The 18865-nt window shown below is 44.7% G+C and overlaps 1 protein-coding gene across 1 annotated transcript in view; it reads left to right on the top strand.

Moving 5' to 3' along the window:
- The window catches only part of Slc4a5 (solute carrier family 4 member 5), a 106230-nt gene that overhangs the window by 31731 nt on the left and 55634 nt on the right, over window positions 1–18865 (top strand). The window contains exon 4 of the mRNA XM_076833608.1: window positions 6655–6784. Coding sequence (XP_076689723.1) covers window positions 6655–6784 — 130 coding nt within the window. The remainder of the gene's footprint in view (window positions 1–6654; window positions 6785–18865) is intronic.

The raw sequence follows: 18865 nt of genomic DNA, 5'->3' as shown, positions 1-18865 counted from the left end.
TAAGAAGGTAATTTTATCACAGTATCAGAAACCTAATTGAGCTGGATTGGGCAAGGAAGAAGAGACAGAAAGAGAGAGGGGAGGGAGGAGAGAGAAATCACTTATATTGTAAAAGCAAAGGAGTTTCTTACAGTCTCAAGACAGATGGAACAGTCAGGCTCCAGTCGGAGGATATGACATCTTCTCAGTCCCCTCTCTGGGGCTGCATGGTCTCCTCTGCTTCAGCTCCAGGTCTGCTTCACTCCTGTTTCCCTGCAGCTCAGCCCTTTCTGCCTGTCTGTGCCCTAGGCTAACTACAGTTTATATGTTCTCTCTCCTAGAAACCATTAGGAAAGGCCCAGCTAACTCAGAGACCTGGGTTCAAAATTTCCAGACTTAGGTCAGGTGTCCAATTAATTAACTGCTCCTGATCCAATTAATTGTGGCCAAGGGCATAGGTCATGTGTTACCCAACAACTGCTCCCAGCAACTCATCCTTATGAAGCTGGAAGACACGGGCTGGACAGATAGACCCATATGCACAAGTGGGAGGAATCTCTCCTCTTTCTCTCTCAGAAAGTATATTTGAAGTTTATGTACAGTTTCAGAGAAAAGAATTTGCCCATGAAACTAGTACTGGGAGCCTCCAAGTTCCCTCTCAAAGGCTTTCATGCCAGGTGTAGTGGTGCTTAACATGCTTGTAATCCTAGCTACTCGGGAGGCTGAGGCAAGAGGATGGCAAATTCGAGGCCAACCTGGGACAACCTAGTGAGACCCAGTCTCAAAGTAAAACATAAAAAGGGCTGGGATGTAGGTCAGTGGTAAAGTGCCCCTGGATCCAATCCTCAGTCCTAGGGCATGGGGAGAGGCCTGCTTAATACAATGGGCAAGAATGACTTTAGCACTCTCAGGTTTTGTCTCCCACTCCCCAATACTCAGTGGCCTCAAGCCACTCAAAGCAACTCCTGCTACCCCCCTGCTCAACCCCCAGCTCCATTTCCTTGTTCTTGGCTCCTTTCTTGCTGCAGCTAATCCCAGCTGATGTGCTCATGAGTGTTAATCAGTCAAATTCACTCACCCAGCAAATATTTATTGAGTGCCCTTGCTGTGTGAGCCTCGTGTCAGGGGCCAGCAGCGAGATGTGAATAAGACAAACCCTGACCTCCAGAGCTGAGTGTCATTTAATGTGGAGCCTAAGAGAGATGGAATCTCTGAAATCCTGATGCTGACTTCCTGGAGGTCAAAAATACCTCCTGAGTCTTTACTAGGAGTTGAAGTCTCCACTCTGCTTCCTGAAACTCATCTCCACTGAGCTTGTGTTTCTCCCAGTAACTGCTTGTTGAATTCATTCCTCCATTTGTGCCCATGCGATGTGACTCTTAGAGTTGGCTAGGTGGCATTTCTCATTATGCAGATGAACTTGTAAGTTACTGTTTGCATGTGGGACCTGGAGTGCATTAGAGAAACCCTGATGAGGTAGGCCAGCTTGTGGTGAGCTAAACTTTCTGTGGGTAGGAGGGAGGGGCATCAAGGCAGGGGAAGGACAGGGGTGTTTAGAAACTGGAAAAGATTGAGCCCTTGGAATGCTCAGAGAGGACAGGCTGGTGACTGGTAATAAGGGAGGAAGGGTCACACCTCCTGGATACAGCAATAATAGCAACATCATGTATTGAGTGTTGTATTCCAAGCACTATGCTAGCTACATTATATATATATAATCTCCTTTACTCTCCAACAATCCAGGATAGTAGGCATAATTATTCCCATTTTATGAATGGGAAAACTAAGGCTCAGAGAGTTGAGTGCCTTACCAAGATCCTACCACTAGTAATTAGTGTAAAGTGTTGAACCCAGGTCTTGGCTGACGTTAACAGAGAGGATCATTCTGGCATCCTTGGTAATCTCATTTTTCAGGTTTTGAGACCACCTGATTTGATGTGACCTGCAGTGGCTGCTCTGCAGCACTTAGGAGGGACTGGGCCAACCTCAGCCACAGTGCAGTGCAAGCTGTGGGGCCCAGGACCCTCAAGGGAGCCCAGCCACTCACTTCCCACGAGGGCAGAAACTCCTGGGAGGCTTGCTACAGAGGTCTATGTGATGGACGCTTTGCTTGGAGCCCAGCATTCAACACATGGCCCTCACTCTCTGCCTTTGTTTTTTCACCTTTATAATGGGCATGTCAGATTTTCAAGACTTAGGTATGAACATGTAGTCAATAGTACCAGTCAATGGGGCAATGTGGAGTGGAAGATGTCAGAAAGTGTGGGCTCCCTCTCCCCCAGACCCTGCACTGAAGCCTGGGGGGCCTTCTGTGGTGTAAAGTGAGTGTCAGTTTTCTAATCTGTGAAATGAAGTGTTTGGACACAGCCATCCTTCAGCTCCCTCTCAGCTCTAAGACTTAGTGAAATTCAATGTTTGTAGCTTCTTGGAGCTGCCACCACTCAGTGACCTCTAATCAACCTTGGCTTATTCTAAGTACTCAGTAAGCACTTGCTGAACTAAACCCAGGAGATTAGGAGTTTCTCAGAGGAGCAAAATAATTCCCCAGTGGGGTTCACCATACACCCTGAAGTGACCCGTTCCCACCAACCATGGGCTTTCAGAAAACACCCACATAATAAGAACTTTTGGAATTTTGTCTCACATGGTCAAACAGGAAGAAGACCCAGAGTTTGCATTTAAAGTTGGGAAAGGAGAGAAAGCAGTTATATGAAATGCTATTGAAGAAACATTGCTTGCTGTGAAAGGTTGAGCCCCCATAGCAAACACCTTCTTCCAGCACCCTACCTCCACCCCAAGGCCCTGCCATGTCACTTAAGACAACTTACCCTAGGCAGGGGCTCTTAAGGAGGCCCCAGGAATCTCAAGGCAAATCCTACCAGGGCCTTTATAAAGGAGTCTGTCTGAGGAGAGGGGCCTGGGCTGTCCTGGAGCTTCCAGGAAAGGAGGAAGGGCACGCTGGGAGAGGGAGGGGCAGCTCTGCCAGTCCTCTCCCAGGTCCTTAGCCGCCGCCCAACCCTGCTACTGTAGGGAACAGCTTCTTGCTAGTTTCCACTGCAGCCACTCAGCCCTTTTTTCTGGTGCACCTGATTTCTCCCTCTCTCTTCTTCTCTTCTCTCTCTCACATACTGTATCTTTAATTCACTTTCAATGTAGTGTTTCTCTCTCACATAATTTCTCATAATCTCTTTCACACTTACCACATCTCTGTTCTCTCTACATATAGCCCTCTCTCTCCATCACCCCAGTCTTCTTTCAACATTCTTTCTCCTCCTTTGCTGTCTCCTCCTCCTCCTCCTCCTCCTCCTCCTCCTCCTCCTCCTCCTCCTCCTCCTCCTCCTCCTCCTCTTCCTTCTCCACCTCCCACTACATCTCTCCAGCTGCTTAACTGGAAACAAAAGTGAGTTTGTTGTGTGAAGAACAGGACCTGTGGAGGCAGTGGCCAGAGTGACAGCAGGAAAAACAGGCTGGGGTCAGAGGCAGCACCAACAGCCGGAGACTCCAGCACTCAGCTATTCCAGGGAGCAGGTAATGCCCCATTCAGGGTTGGCTCAGGCCTCCTGCCCTCTGCCCCACCTCATCTCTCCATGGTCATTCCATTTATTTGCTTTCTTCATGGCTTTGAAGGGGGAAGGGGACTCCAGAGTTACGGAGTAGTAGGCACAGAGTCTCAAGGGGTGGCTTGCCCTCCTCTTCATAGAACCATGTGTGCTGTGGTGTGGCTGGGATCAGCAAGAGCTGGGGTCAGGGCAGCTGGTATCCAGGGTTGCTGGGATCCAGAATGGCTTGGTAAGAACCTAGAAAGACAGACAGGTCAGGGCCAGATCACAAGAAATGTTTTGAGTCTTATCACGAAACTTAGGCTTTAGGCAGTGGAGAGCTGGTGAAAGTTTTTCCCCTGGATGGTAACATAATCAAATCTACATTTTAAGAGTAATTATTGAGGGCTGGGGATGTGGCTCAGTGATAGAGTGTTAGTGTGAGGCTCTGGATTCCAACCCCAGCATTGCCAAAAAAAGAGTAATTACTAAACTCTGATCCCATGGAGAATTGGTGTGTGGTCCCTAGAAGCAAACAGTTATAGTCTTCTCCCAATTTGAAGAAAAAATAGAGTTTTCTCAATTGTTGGTTTTCTTCTATAAAATTTCCTTAATCTTGTGACTGCCAGCAAGTGTCAGCAATCAATAAGCCAATGAAAAGGAAATAAATTAAAAACAATAATAGAAACTTTTAGAAATAAAATCAACATAAATAAATGAGGTACTTTGATCTACATACAGATAAATAGTATTTTCTGCTAGTAAAATTATTTTGAACTCATGCATGATATTCTAAGGTACTACCCAAAGAGCACTGTGACTCCCAGGAATCCACTACATGAACATGTTTGAAATGTGTTAAAAACAAACTCTGTTGCTACTTGGGCCATGGTGACACCTTGCAACCAGAGGCAGTGGGACAGAGGGTGGCTACTGTAGTAATAGGAGCAGGAGATGATGGAAGGCAGAGAGAGTCAGATTAGTCAAGAGGAAGGATTCCTTTTGTTCAAAGATGGATGGCAGTAGGAGTGAGGACACAGAAGAACTAAAGAGAAGACTCTTGATGGATTTCATGCCTGATAGCCTTTATTTTCTTGGTGAAGTGGGGTAGAAGGTGAATCAAGAAGCTTAAAGAGAGGAGCAAAGGTTAGGAATGGCATCGAGGGTAAGAAGGGTACAGGGAGGGGAACTGATGGGGATGAGTGGGAGGTGGCTGCACTTGAGACCTGCTAAGGGTAGACCTCTCCATTTGCACTGTTGAGTGGTTTCTACAGCAGGGCTCATGTACCTGAGGTTTGGAGTTGGCAGTGAGGGGAGGTAAGCACCTGTGAAAGTGGCTCACTTTCATCTTTTTCATCTTAAGCCCTGTGTCAGGTATTTTATTCTCCTTAAATGATTTCCTCCTCCCCACAACCCTGTTCACTTAGACTGAATTTACCCATAAATAAGTGACAACTCTGAGATTCGTGCCCAGGTCTCCATAGATTAGAAGTCCATTGTGCACTTTGCCTCCCCCTGGAAACCTCAGACACCTTTGTAGAGAAGAACAGGTCAATGAATTCTTGTTTGGGCCTTGACTGGCTGGTTTTATCAGCAAGTCAAGAGGGAATCAAGTGAAAGATATGATGAGAGAATAATTGAAATTACTGACCATGGGGGGCCTGCTGAGAAATGAGTGAGGGCAGAATGAAATGCTAGACTGAGGGTATGAAAGACTGGAAGGAAGGAGAGGGTGATGAGGTTGGGAGACAGTTGATGGGAGATTGGATCAGGACAGGTCAAGGGGGCTGAGGAGGAGTGGATGTATCTTGAAAATTCTAATGTGGAAGTAGAGATAAGGGAAAGACAGGTGAGATGATGAGAACCCTAGGGTATCTAGCCTGTGCATTGGAGGGGACAGAGATGCCTTTAGCCAAGGCATTGCTCACCACTTCCACATCATGCTATTCTTCTCTCCCACTTGCTCACCGTGTTCCAACCACACAGACTGGCACATTCCTATATCTCAGGTTGTCTGGAACATCCAGAATGCTCTTCTTCCAGATGTGTGGAAGTGGCTCACTTTCATCTTTTAAATCACAATTCAAATGCCTTTCATGATCTTTCTATCTCCTGTAGCTTCCCTGGTCATGTTTTGTTTTTCAGAACACATATTATTATCTGAAAAGGTCATTTATGGGTTTGTTTACTTATTTATTATCTGTTTCTGCCACTAGAACAGAAGCATAAGAGAGCAAGGACAGTTGGGTCTTTTCACAGCAATATAGTCCAATATCTAGAACAATGCCTAGCACATAATAGGCTTCCTAAATATAGGAAGGAAGGAAGAAAGGAAGGAAGGAAGGAAGGAGGAAGGAAGGAAGGAAGGAAGGAAGGAAGGAAGGAATGTTTGGGAAGGGTGCATGTTCAGTATAGGGTCACTGAGATTTGAGGAGACACTCAGATGGCAATTTCTAGTGATCCATTGGGGATCAGGCTGGGCACTCAAGAAACCCGCCCACCTTGCCAATGAAGAAAGTGGCCCACGTGGCACACTGGTGCAAACATGTTCTTTTGCATAGCTAACTACCTCTTAATGATCAGCTTCCAGGAGGTAGTCAGCTCCTGAAAGAGTTAGTCAAACCAGTCAGTTTGGGAAAAAAAAGGACCCTCCTAGGTTTGTTAGGATCAAGTTGGGTTACAGCATATTTCACTTTTCTATTCTGTTCTTGGTTCTTGCTGCTGTCCTGACTTTGGCTATTTTCCATCCTTCTCCACTGTTCAACCATCAGACTCTTCAGTCTAAATACAGACCAAATCCTTATCTCACCCACATCCAACCAAAGTAATGTGAATTCAGCTTCATCCAGAAGCTAGACTTAGTTTTACTAAATCAGGACATACTTTTCCTTTTCCTTTGACTCCTGCCCCATTTCTTTTTTTTTTATCATTTTTTTAGTTGTAGATGAATATAATATCTTTATTTTATTTGTTAGTTTTTATGTGGTGCTGAGGATTGAACCCAGTGCCTCACACATGTTAGGCAAGTGTCTACCGCTGAGCCTTGACCCAGCCCTCTTGCCCCATTTCTGTTCGTCTTGTAGCCCTCCTGCCTTCCACAGGGTACTCAGCACACCCTCCCATGCTTCCTTTTCAGGGTCTCCAGCTGCTGAGCAGCTCCAGGACATCCTGGGGGAGGAAGATGAGGCTCCCAACCCCACTCTCTTCACAGAGATGGACACTCTGCAACATGACGGGGACCAGATGGAGTGGAAGGAGTCAGCCAGGTGAGGTGGAGCCCCAGGAGGGAAATAGAGGGTGGCTTCCCACTGCAGTATTCCCCAGGGACCCAGTTGGGCTGACCCTCCCAGTGGGAGTGACACCTTGCATCTTGAGTCTGCCAGGGAACTTTCTGGACCACACATACTCTCTTGCCTTTCATCCTTTGGGCCCACAATTGTATTGGATATTAAAGAGCAAACAGAAACTTGTTTTTATCCTTAAAGAAATAAAAAGCGGGAAGATAGGACAGTCACCCATGAGACCTTGAAAGAATAATAAAAGAACATATATTCTTTAATGGTAATATCAAATGGCTGAAAGTATATGCTGCAGAAGGGAAACTACCAAGAAGCTGTGGTGGGGGTGGGGCGGGGGCTTCCTGGAGGAAGGAGAATGTGTGATATGCACAGAATGATTGTAAAATTCATTTTGTAAAAGTAGGAGCTGGGGATGTGGTGGGTACTGGCTGCAAAAATTCTGACCTTTCTTTCCCCCAGCAATAAACTGTTTCTATAGGCCAGAGCCTCTAGAGATTCTTGTGGGAATGGGACCCATACTGGAGTAGGGGCACCAAGGTACCCAAAACCTCACAGGTACTGTGAAGAGTTCATTTATTGGGATGATGGAATCGCTGTGAGTGGCAGGGAAAATCCAGATGGAAAGGTCTAGTGGGCTGCTGGGGAAAATAAAAAAAAGATGTGGTATAGCATTTTGGGCTGAACAAGTAGAATGAGCTACAGAGGTGGAGCCATGAGGAAAGAGGGGTTGCAAAAAGAGCTTTAGATACAGGGGAAGGAGAGAGAATAAGAGACCTGGAAGGCTGGAGGGGAAGTGCTTGGTGGAGTCACAGGAGCCAAGGGAGAGTCAGAGTAAGGAGTGGTTAGTGCTGCCCATGTCTCCGGTGCCTGCCACTGAGTGGCCCCTGAATTGAACTGGCCTGGTCAACAGTGTCACATACTCCAAAAAGCCCAAGAAAAAGGAAGGAAATGATAAGAGCAGCAGGAGGGACAATGGGAGGAATGTGAAGAGGGTCTGAAAGATAGTCTGTCTTGATGTTTTTCAATCGTGTGTTGTGTGTGTGTGTGTGTGTGTGTGTGTGTGTGTGTGTGTCTGAATATGCCCCTCCTCCTCCAGGAGGGAAAATAATTTTAATTAACTTTATGAATTAAACTTTAGTTTATTCTAATGAGAGACATTAAATATTAAGGAATAATGTTGGTCATATTTGAGCTCTGGAGTACTGCAAATCACTAATGGTTAGTGTCAGCTACCATTTTTTTTTTTTTTTCAAAAAACCGGTTTTTCCCTCCTGGAAGGCAATAGTGCCCTGTTGAGAATGCATGAACTAGCTCCCAGCTGTGCCCAGGACTGGCTTTGTATGGCGGCCACCGTGATACCCAGGGCCTGACAGCTCTCTCCAACTGTAGCCTGGGCTCCTCCCTCACCCACCTTCCTCAGTGGCCTAGGCAGTTGCTGTGCAGTGAGAAGCAGCAGATTTCAACATCCTTGGGATTCCCTGCTCAACTTCTTCTGCAGGGGCAATTGGAAAAAGGCCACACTGGACTAGCAAGTCCCCACAGGCCTCGGGAGGAATGAATCCCTGCTCCACAGCTGGGCCCAGCCCTGTGTGCAGTACCAGGAGCCTATTCATTGAACTCTTACCTGCTGAATGATTCACAGTCTCATCTCATTCAAGCTACACAGTGACCTGGATGAAATGGAAACTATTTCCTGTTTTATTGATAGGATGGGGGGGGGGTGGTGAAGGAGGACAAGCAGCTTGCCAAGGGTCAGAGCACACAGGTGACTGAGTCTGGATTCTAGCTCAGGCCTGTCTGACACCCTGGCTTGAGGGCTTAGACACTTTGTTGGGTTTTCCTTATTTTCTCAGCCACTTTCCTGCCCCTCTCCAACTTCTAGGGATTCTATTTTGACTTCAGATGAGGACTAAAGGCAGGTCTAAAGGCAATTTAATATTAGAGTTAGAGATAAATGGGAACAGCTGCTGAGCCCAGCAACTCTAGAACTCCATCTATCCAGAGTTGACAAGAGGGGGCAGGATATTTCAAATGACCAGTGCTCAACCTAGATTATTGTGGCTTTGAGGACCTGGGGCCAAAGCCTGAAGCCCTGTGCATGTGTCTCTTCTGCTCAAAGTGTGTACAGAGTGAGAAAAGTGTCTTTCAGAGGTCTAGAAAATAGAGGGTGCATTCTCCCCACCCTGGGCAAGCTCTGCACTCAGAACATCCCCCACCCCCGGAATAATTGCCCGAAAGGATCACACCCACTATGTGGGACTATCACATACCCATGAGCCCTTGCTGAGAAGGCTTCAGGGCCCTCAGAGACCCTATTGTTGCCTGTTTCTATTCTTCCTGTTTGGATGCATAGTGCCCCCAGCACCACAGACCAAGCATTGAAACTTATATAAACTGTAGAAGAAAATGTTCTAAGAGGCTCCTCTTAAACTATAAAGTGTTCTGGCAGGTACCATCTGCAAGGTGGTGGGTTTTTCTGCAAGGCAAGCTTTCTGAGGACAGCATCTGAGGAGACCCTGGAAGGGCCTCAATATAGCTGGCTCAAACCCATGCTGAAAAGAGAGTGGTGACCAGAAGTACAAATGGCTGAAAATAATTCCAGGCAGATCCCAGAGGGGACTGGCTGAGGGCCAACTTGGAGGCAGTGGAGGAGAACATCTGAGGGCCTCCCAACCTGACTCCCTTTCTCTACTTCTGCCCCATCCTCCTGTAATCATTCTCTACTTCTGCCCCATCCTCCTGTAATCATTTCAATGTATGACCAGCAAACCCCCAGTGAAGTCAGAAGGGTTTGACCATTGGCTAAAAGGCCCACTGTGGTCTGGACCATTTGTCTGGGTCCTCCTCCCGAAAAACTGTGAGAGAAGAGGGGCTTGAGTCAGACCTATTTGGAGCCTATCACACTATCAAAAGAATGGGAAGCATTTCCCTGAGCTAGCAGACTCTGGGACCCACCTCTGGGAAACCAGAGTTCTCAGAAGTTTGCAGAATCCAAGAATTAGAAAATTCTAGTCAATTCTGGGCCTCCTTGGAGTAACAGAGGACAATGATGGAGAGTGGGAGACATCCCCCCACGAAGACTATCAGGGTCCTACAATATCCACATCAAAGAGAGTGGGGGAGGGAACCCTTTAATAAAAGTATTTAATTTGTTGCAGGGAGTGTTTGCTTTATTGAGTTAGGAGATTAAAAGAGTGAAAATCTCAAATCCGCAAGGAATTTTCCCTGGCGGTGCTTTGTCGGGGTTATTAGTTTGGGGGATGTTTCAGGCCCTTGAAGGAGTCACTCCTGCATGGGTTTAAGTGGCTTTTTGAGCTCGGCTGAGCCTTGCCCCGTGCACATAATGGGGACTGTGTGTGCCGCGTCATTTCTAATGTGATCAATGCTGGTAGGTCAGGCTGTTAATAAGATAGATTTTTATTAACTCTCTCTTTAGCATTCCCATGAGAGAAATGCAGCTTGCCTTTTGCTGATAATGACCTTGCCTAAAGGGAGGGCTGGATCAGGTGGGGTGGGGGTGAAGTCCTCACCCTGAGTAAACAATTTGCCCAGATTTCCTTCCTCTATCAAGCCCACCACTGCCTGATTGTAAGGGGAGGGATGGGGAGGGGTTGGAACCCACCCAAGTATGGAGGGCCCTTTGGGGTTACTCAGAAATAACCAGAGCTTAACGCCTTCTAAGAGCTCTGAAAGTAAATTCCAAATCCAAGCTGTTCTGGCCTTAGCTCTGAGCAGACCAAGAGCGTGAACTTGCCAGAAGGCTCTCATGAGATACATAAGTACTGAGAACATTCTACAATGACAACAAAAGAGCAGAAAGAAGTGCATGAGAAGTGGGTCAGCTTAGTTGGGCCAAACCAGAGCAGTACATTTTCAAAAGCCTTGTATGGTTCTCCACACGTAGGCAGAGATGCTTTTTCACTCCATGCAGGATAGAGGAGAAAGCCTGTACTTCCTCTCTCAACTCTGAATTTGTTCCCATTCAAGATCTTGTGTAATGTCCTCTTAGGATCATTTTTGCCTCTCAGTGTGGGGCAGAATGCATCTCCTGCCTTCCAGTGTCTCACCCCACCACCTGCTCCATAATCAACCTTATAGGGCCCTACATTAAAGCAGAGCAGACAGCTGAGAGTTCCCAGTGCAGAAGTCAACAAACTTTGTTCATTCATTTGGGTAATGTTTACTAAGTGCTTACTAACTGCAAGCCCTGGGCCAGATGCTAGAGAAAGAAAAATGGCCAGGGCAATGCCAGCCTTGCTCTTTTGGACTCTTTTGGATACCCAGGGAAATAAGTAGGTTCTGGTAAGTAGGGGGTGATGTGAATGCACAGCATAGGTACATCTAACTCAAGCAGGAAGGGCTGAGGAAGGCTTCTGGGAGGAAGAGGTGTTCCCACTGAGAACTTAAGGATGGATCAGAGTTAGGTAAGAGAGGTCAGCAAAGGGGGAAGAGGCTCCTAGGCCAGGATAAGCAGACACATAGAGGAACAGACAGAAGTTCCCTGTGGCTGGACTAGAAAACAAGGGGCAGAGACTGATCATGCAAGTCCTATGCACACCATGCTGTGGAGTTTGAACTTGAAGCTGAGAGACTTAGAGGGCCACTGATGGGTTTTAGTTAGGAAAGGGGCAGAATTGCGTATGTATGTGAGAGAGATTATCTGACTTTAGTGTGGAGAATGGTAAAAGGAAGCAAGACTTGGCCAGGAGGCTGATCCAGGGAAGAGATAATGAAACCCTGGACCCTATGTTGGAAATGGGGATAGAGAGAAGGGATGTACTTGAGATAGAACTTGAAACATAGTGTTGGAAGGACTTGGTGACATGTGGCATATGAGGGAGAAGGATAGTCAAGGGAAATGCCCAGATTTTCAGTCTGAGCAAATGGATACCTCCTGGTAGTAGTTTAGGAAACATAAAGAGTAGTAAGGTTTTAATGTATTGGGCAGTTTTGTTTGTTTGGGGACCTGGTTGATGATGAGTTCTATCTTGTAAAAGTTATGTTTGAGGAAACTCTAAATGGAGTTGTCTAGCAGGTCATCATATGGACATCGAGGTCTGGAGTTCAGTACAGAGGCAGAGAACTGGGAAGCATCAGATCTAGATGGAAATCAAATCATAGAAAAGTCTAGGGCTACCCCCAGGGTCTGTGAAGTGACAAGAGAACCCAGGACAGAGCCCCAGACTTTAAGGATGGGTAGAGAAAGAGAATGAAGCCTGAGAGGGAGAAAACTGAGAGCTAGAATGGGAAAGAGTAGGGGCTTTCTCTTAAAAACCAAGGGCAGTGAGATATTCAAAATGGAAACAGGGGCCCACAAGGAGGGGAGGAACTGTAGAGTATACAGAGGGTAGAGCATGGAGAGCAGTCTCAGGTGGCAAAAGCCAGACAGCAGTGAGTTGAGAAGAGAGACAGAAGGAGAAGGTGGTTCAGCTAGACAGTTCTGCCAAGATGGCTGTCTGTGAAGGGCAGGAACAAAAGAAGTCTCTGGAGACATAAGCATGAGCTCAAGAGAGGTTTGTTTGTTTGTTTGTTTGTTTGTTTAGAGGATGCTAGATTTGAACATACTTAATGCTGATGGGAAGAGACCAGAAGAGAGTTGTTTAAAAGGGCTACTGGATGGAGTCAGGTCCTGGGAGCAGGTGGAGGGGCTCCTTGCAGTGAGTTGAGAGAACTGTGGGTTAGACACTTTGCTTTGAGGAGAGAGAAGTAGAAGAGCAGATGGATTGCTGGTATACCTGAGCCAGGGAAGCAGGTCCAGCCCCATGGCCATGCTGTCCGGTTTCATTGTAATGGAGTCACGCATGAAGATTTGCAGTCAGATGAAAGCCTTTTGAAGGCTACTTGATTTCCATCTTCGGCTGACCTACTGGTCTGAATTACTATGCTATTTGCCATAACCAAGCTGCTTTTATATCCAATATCTAACTTGGTTCCTTCCCTCTTTCTTCACTAAACACTAACACCTGAGGCTTATGCTAGGCTAGCAGGGATTTTTAAAAATAAATCTGAGCCGAGCACAGTGGTGCATGCCTGTTAATCCCAGCGGCTCATGAGGCTGAGGCAGGAGGATTGAAAGTTAAAAGCAAGTCACAGCAATTTAGTGAGGCCCTGTCTCAAAATAAAAAATAAAAAAGGGCTAGGATGTGGCTCAGTGGTTAAGTGCCCCTGGGTTCAATCCCTGGTGAGAAAGAAAAGAGGATGAAGGGAAGAAGAAAAAAAAAATCTGAACTTGGATCAAATCCTAGGTAAAAGAATGCCTGTGGCCTGAGAGGCCCTGGGTTCCAGCCAGGGCCCTCACCTGCTAGCTGTGTGCACACAGAATTGCGGTTATCAAGGCACTCTTGTTCCTCCAGGGACTTAGTGATCACATACAGTTAGCAGAGCTTAAGACAGGGCCACACAAGAGGAATCCAAAGTCCTGCAGACAGGCTGGGGAAGCACCAGTCTATGCCTAAGGTCACAGCCAAGCAGTGACACAGGCCACACATGGTTGCTCAGTATGGTAAGATTGAATTAGTTGGCAAGTAAGTGTTATAGGAAGTCTAATTAAGTGAAGAGAGACTAGACCATTCACATTTTCATCCTAGATGAAGTGTGACTGACTGGCAGCTCCTCAGAAACCCTGGAGGGTGGCTAGCAGGAGGATGACACAACCAGAGGCATACTTGGACAGTTCCTTCAGTGGCAGTTGTCATGAGGGGAGGAACCTTACCATCAGACCACTTGCATGCCAAAACCTCCATTTAATTTTCCTGCCTATTTTTTTTAATCTATCTATCTATCTATCTATCATCTATCTATCTATCCATCCATCCATCCATCCAAAGCCATATCTACATATCTCTTTTTATGGAATATCTCAAACACAAAAAGTAGAGAGAATAATATAATAAATCCTCATGTATTTATCACTCAGCTTTATCAGTGATTAATATTTATTCATCTCCACTACCTTTTTTGTTTGCTCTTAGGAATTTAGTTTTGTTGCTTTATTTTGTAGAGCATTTTAAAGATAATCCCAGGTGTTGTGAACATTTCAGTATGTATCTCTACAAAAATCAGACTTCTGATATAAATATAACCACAATGCCATTATCTCTCCTAACAAAATTGAGAATAATTCCTTAATGTGTGTGGATATCTAGACCAGAACCAAATTTCTCTTGCTGTCTCAAAAATATCTTTGTGCTGTTGGTTCGTACAACTTAGGATCAAAACAACGCTACACACTGATTTGGGTGCCTGTGTCTCCCACCTTATCAGAGTTAGAATTGTCACATAGCAGAGGCCAGAGAAAGAGTCCCCTGAAAATCCTTCAGCAACAGTATTTTATACTCAAGTCAAATGTTCCTGTCTTGATGCCCATGACTTAGTTCCTGTAGTTAAACTGAAGTGATCTCAGAGAAACCGTGAGTGATACTCAAGGAGGAAAGCAATGTCACTGTCATTGTTAGGACATTTTAGGCTGCAAGTAACTGACTCCCACACAGCTAACTTATGCTGGAGTAACCTCATGGCACACAGGGTCAGTGATCTCTCCAGTGCCTGCCCTCTTTCTCTACTTCTCTCAGGACTTTTTGTTTATCCTCTGCAGCTGGTTTCTTCTGTCTTTGGCCAACCTCAGCCTCCATGTTTACATCTACTCAAGGGATCCTCCCACAGTGGATGCCTGTTCCTTATTCCCAATTCCAAATTCTTCAGAGATTGATCTGCCCAACTTTGACTGTCCCATCACTGTGGCCCAGATTAAAATTATGGGAGATTATGGGGAGGACTATCTATGTCCTGGGAAAAACATCTCCATGGATGATTGGCAGAGAAGATACCTCAAATAGACCTTTAAAACTTAGTAGTAAAGATATGCACTTAATATGACCAATTTTTTGGCCACAGTGAATGCATCGAATGTCAACCAGGACTTTCAGGATGCTTCAAGTTGCTCTTGAGAGTTCAGGTGGTGGAATTTTGCAAATTCATCCAGCTCTTGGAGGAATCACACCCTGTATTTGTCTATGGAGGTCTGATGTTGTAGCAGTACTCCATTAATCCCAGAGCAGTGGAAAGGTAGAAGCTCTACCTGTGGGTCTGGTAGAACTTTGGAAAGTTTGTCTTATCTATACTGCTCTTCTTTCATTTTGAAAACAAATGAGGGAATGTTGTATTAGGTCCTATAGAAGAATTAAAATCAGTAAGGTAGGAATTTGTTCTCAAAGTGTTCCTGGCATCCCTGGCCAGAGGCCCTACTAGGGTTCCTTCCCATGAACTGATTTGTCCACATCAGAATAAAAAATTACATAAGAAGGAGAAAATGAATTTCATCACAGTTTGGTTCAAACTGGGAAGGCAGTTAATCTGCCTTCACCATCCTGTGGGAATGTTACAATTTATAGGATTAAAAGTCAGGAAATATGTATGTATAGATTTATCCAGGCAATGCTAGCCAGAGGGATGGCATAATTTCAGTTTTTCAACCCTTGCTGGCACCTGCCCAGACATTGGGGCCAGTTGCTCAGTTTCCACTCTCAGCATGAGGAAATTCAGTTGCAGAAAATAACTTATCAGAAAATCAGGGACATTGGGGCTTTTAATTGTTTTTAATTGTTTTCTTTTTTTATTTGTTCTGTATATATATATATATATATATATATATATATATATATATATATATATATAAACAGTAGAATATATTTTGACATATACATGGAGTATAACTTCCCATTTTTGTGGTTGTACACGATGTAGAGTTACACTGGTTGTGTATTATATATGAACATAGGAAAGTTGTTTCTGATTCATTCTACTATCTTTCCTATTTCCATTCCCTTTTCCTTCCCTTCATTCCCCTTTGTCTAATCCAATGAACTTCTACCTTCCCTCCCCTCCCTCTTATTGTGTGTTAGCATCCATATATCAGAGAGAACATTTGGTCTTTGTTTTTTGGGGATTGGCTTATTTCACTTGGCATGATAGTCTCCAGTTCCATCCATTTATTGGCAAATGTCATAATTTCATGATTCATTATGGCTGATTAATAGTCCATTGTGTATATATATCACATTTGCTTTATTCATTCTTCTGTTGAAGGGCACCTAGGTTAGTTCCATAGTCTAGCTGTTGTGACTTGAACTGCTATAAACATTGATGTGCTGTGTCACTGTAGTATGCTGATTTTAAGTCTTTTGGGTATAAACTGAGTCAAATGGTGGTTCCATTCCAAGTTTTCTGAGCAATCTCTATACTTTCCAGAGTGGTTGTACCAATTTGCAGTCCCACCATCAATGTGTGAGTATACCTTTTAAAGGGACTCTGTTTAAAAAGTACTAATGATTTAGTACAGATATTTTTTTATTGAGGGCCAGGTAGATTTTTTTTTTTTTTTTTTTTTTTTTTGCTCACAAATGATCTCCTCCTGTACCTCTTCTCCCTTCCATTTTCCTCTTTTTAACAACCAGTAAGTATGTCAAAGAGTTCCCTAGCCATCTAGACATACAAAAACAGGCTGTGGGTGCTTGTAGTCAAGTAGGCATGGTTTCCAACCCCTGAGATATTTTAAAAGGCAGGTGTGTACTCAGATGCAGTAAAACTTGGGCCAATACTGGCTCAAAGGCCTTTGAGAACACAGGCTCAAAGGTCTTGCCCTCAAACCCTGTCTCTCATAAATTTCATAACCTTAGGCAGGCTTCTCATCTCTTAGAGTCTCAGTCTCCTCATCTGTACAATGAGAACATGGGATAGATTTGAGGATTTCCTGAAATAATACATGTAAAGCACTTAGCATACACCTAGAACCTAGAAAGTGCTCAGTAAGTTTTAGCCATTAGTCTAAAATAGAGAGCCCACCCTCTGTCATTTTCATTATTAGTAATGCTATGTGATAAATGACACATAGAGCAATGGCAGACAGAGGAAGAAGCAAGCTCTGAAACCTGGGCCCCTGGGGAGGCCTCATCATGAAAGAAGTAGCCTTGGACTAGGACCTAAATAGCAGAGGTGGAAGAGAGAAGACCTAGTGGAAGAGCAGGCCTTTCCTGACAGCAGTGAAGAGAAGGTTCCAGCAGACACTGAGGGAGACTGATGAGCCTGTGAACACTGTTTCCATGGGGTAACTAGAGCTACCTCCTAGACACAGACAAGGGGCCCTTAGAGAGGTTTGGTTCCAGAAGACTTTCCCTGAAGGAGCCAGTTCAGGATTTGCCAGGAGCTTTGTCTGATGGCACTCATTTAGCTGTGGGATCCCCTCCCCTCTGAATGAAGGCATCATGGACTTTTCACCTGATGGTGGGCTTTGGAGCAGAGGCCAACCCTCTCCACTCACCACAGTTCCTGGAATGTATACCTCTGCCCCACGTTGCCAGATGCATGGTGGCAGTTACTCCCTCTCTGGGATGGGGTGGTTCTCCAGGAAGTCCTGAACTCCCTGCTTCACCAAGGCCCTTAGCCAAAGCTCTTGGGCAGCAAAAGGAGAGGATTTCAATCACAGGGAGTTGTTCAGCCATGGGAGAGAGTGGGTTCTTTCCAGAACAGTCAAAGATAGAGGGCCCCATCTTTCTGGTCCAGGTCTCAGATATATCTCATCTTCAGAGATGGAGGCTTCCAGACATCTTATTCTAAGTCTTACACATTTGACTCACTTAGTTAATGTGCCTCATTCTGATACTAAGGGACTTACTGATGATAATTTAGCTTTCCCTGTGCATCCGAGAATGCAAGGGCTAGAGGAGTAGCTGGCCTCTAAAATTGTTATAAATCTCATTTTAAATAAAATAAGTTGGCCTTTAGGTTTATCTAGCAGGCCTCGTGAATTTGGTTATCATTAGTCATCCTGTCTGGACCTCATCATCTCTGGGAAACTAAAAAGACAAATTTCTTTCTTTCTTTTTTTGGCAGGGAAGTGGGGGTACCAGGATTGAACTCAGGCGTACTCAATCACTGAGCCACATCCCCAGCCCTATTTTGTATTTTATTTAGAGACAGGGTCTCACTGAGTTGCTTAGCGCCTCACTGTTGCTGAGGCTGGCTTTGAACTCATGATCCTCCTGTCTCAGCCTTCCAAGCCTCTGGGATTAAGGCGTGTGCCACTGCACCTGGCTAAAAAGACAAATTTCTGAGTCTAGACTGGGGTGAATACCTCAGTAGGCCTGTGAGGTCTTGCTGGTGCTCATCAGCCCCTTCTTGGTATTTTCTAAATTTCTTATGTGTGTTGACCACCAGATCTATGGATACCTGGTCTTTTAAATGTTATAATTTTCAGATTCACTACTAAGTTTGGCTCGTGAATATATACACCATATTTGTAGCTTAACACTTAACACTTGTAGAAACAACTTGTTACATTATCTCACATGCATATTTTCACGCATGTGATTTTATCCAGTATGGATTTACCAAGTAAATTGTAAAAATGGGCCAAAAGGTGTTCCTCTTTTGAATATAAAAATTTCTTCCATAGATCATTTCTTGGTAACTATTTCAAAGACAGACACTAGAGAGTACCTGATGTTTCCTCAGACATCCCTAGAAAAAAATTTAATTGGATCATAAGTGAATTAACATGAGTTTTCATTTTCTGCTTAGTAATTCAGAGTCCTGATATGACTTACTTGTGAAGTAAAATAGCTTTGCTGGATAATGGAGAAAAACTCACATTCATATTACTTATAAAAATGGATCTGTTAACGTCACAACGTTTTTACAACAGGCCTTAGGCAGAAAGCAAAAACATGTCTTGATGGTTTGTAACCACACATGGGAGTCAGGCTTTTGGGTGATGGTGATGGGTGATGGGATGGAGTGGGAGAGCTACAGAATGGTCTGTACAGAATCAAGTCTAAGGCCACATTGGTAATGGCTACAGTGTGGGTGTGCACTTTGCAAATTTGGGGTGAATAAACTTAACTTCATGAAAGAAACAAAGTCACACAAATATAATTCTTCAAACAAATGTTTGAGACAACACGGCCTTAACATTAAAAGTTGCATTTTTGTTTATTTTGACAAACTAACCAGGACACAATTTAATAATATATAAAAATAGGTACAGAAAGAAAG

This window comes from Callospermophilus lateralis, chromosome 14 (genome assembly GCF_048772815.1).
Source record: "Callospermophilus lateralis isolate mCalLat2 chromosome 14, mCalLat2.hap1, whole genome shotgun sequence".
Lineage (NCBI taxonomy): Eukaryota > Metazoa > Chordata > Mammalia > Rodentia > Sciuridae > Callospermophilus > Callospermophilus lateralis.
This window is presented reverse-complemented; position numbering and strand designations above follow the sequence as displayed.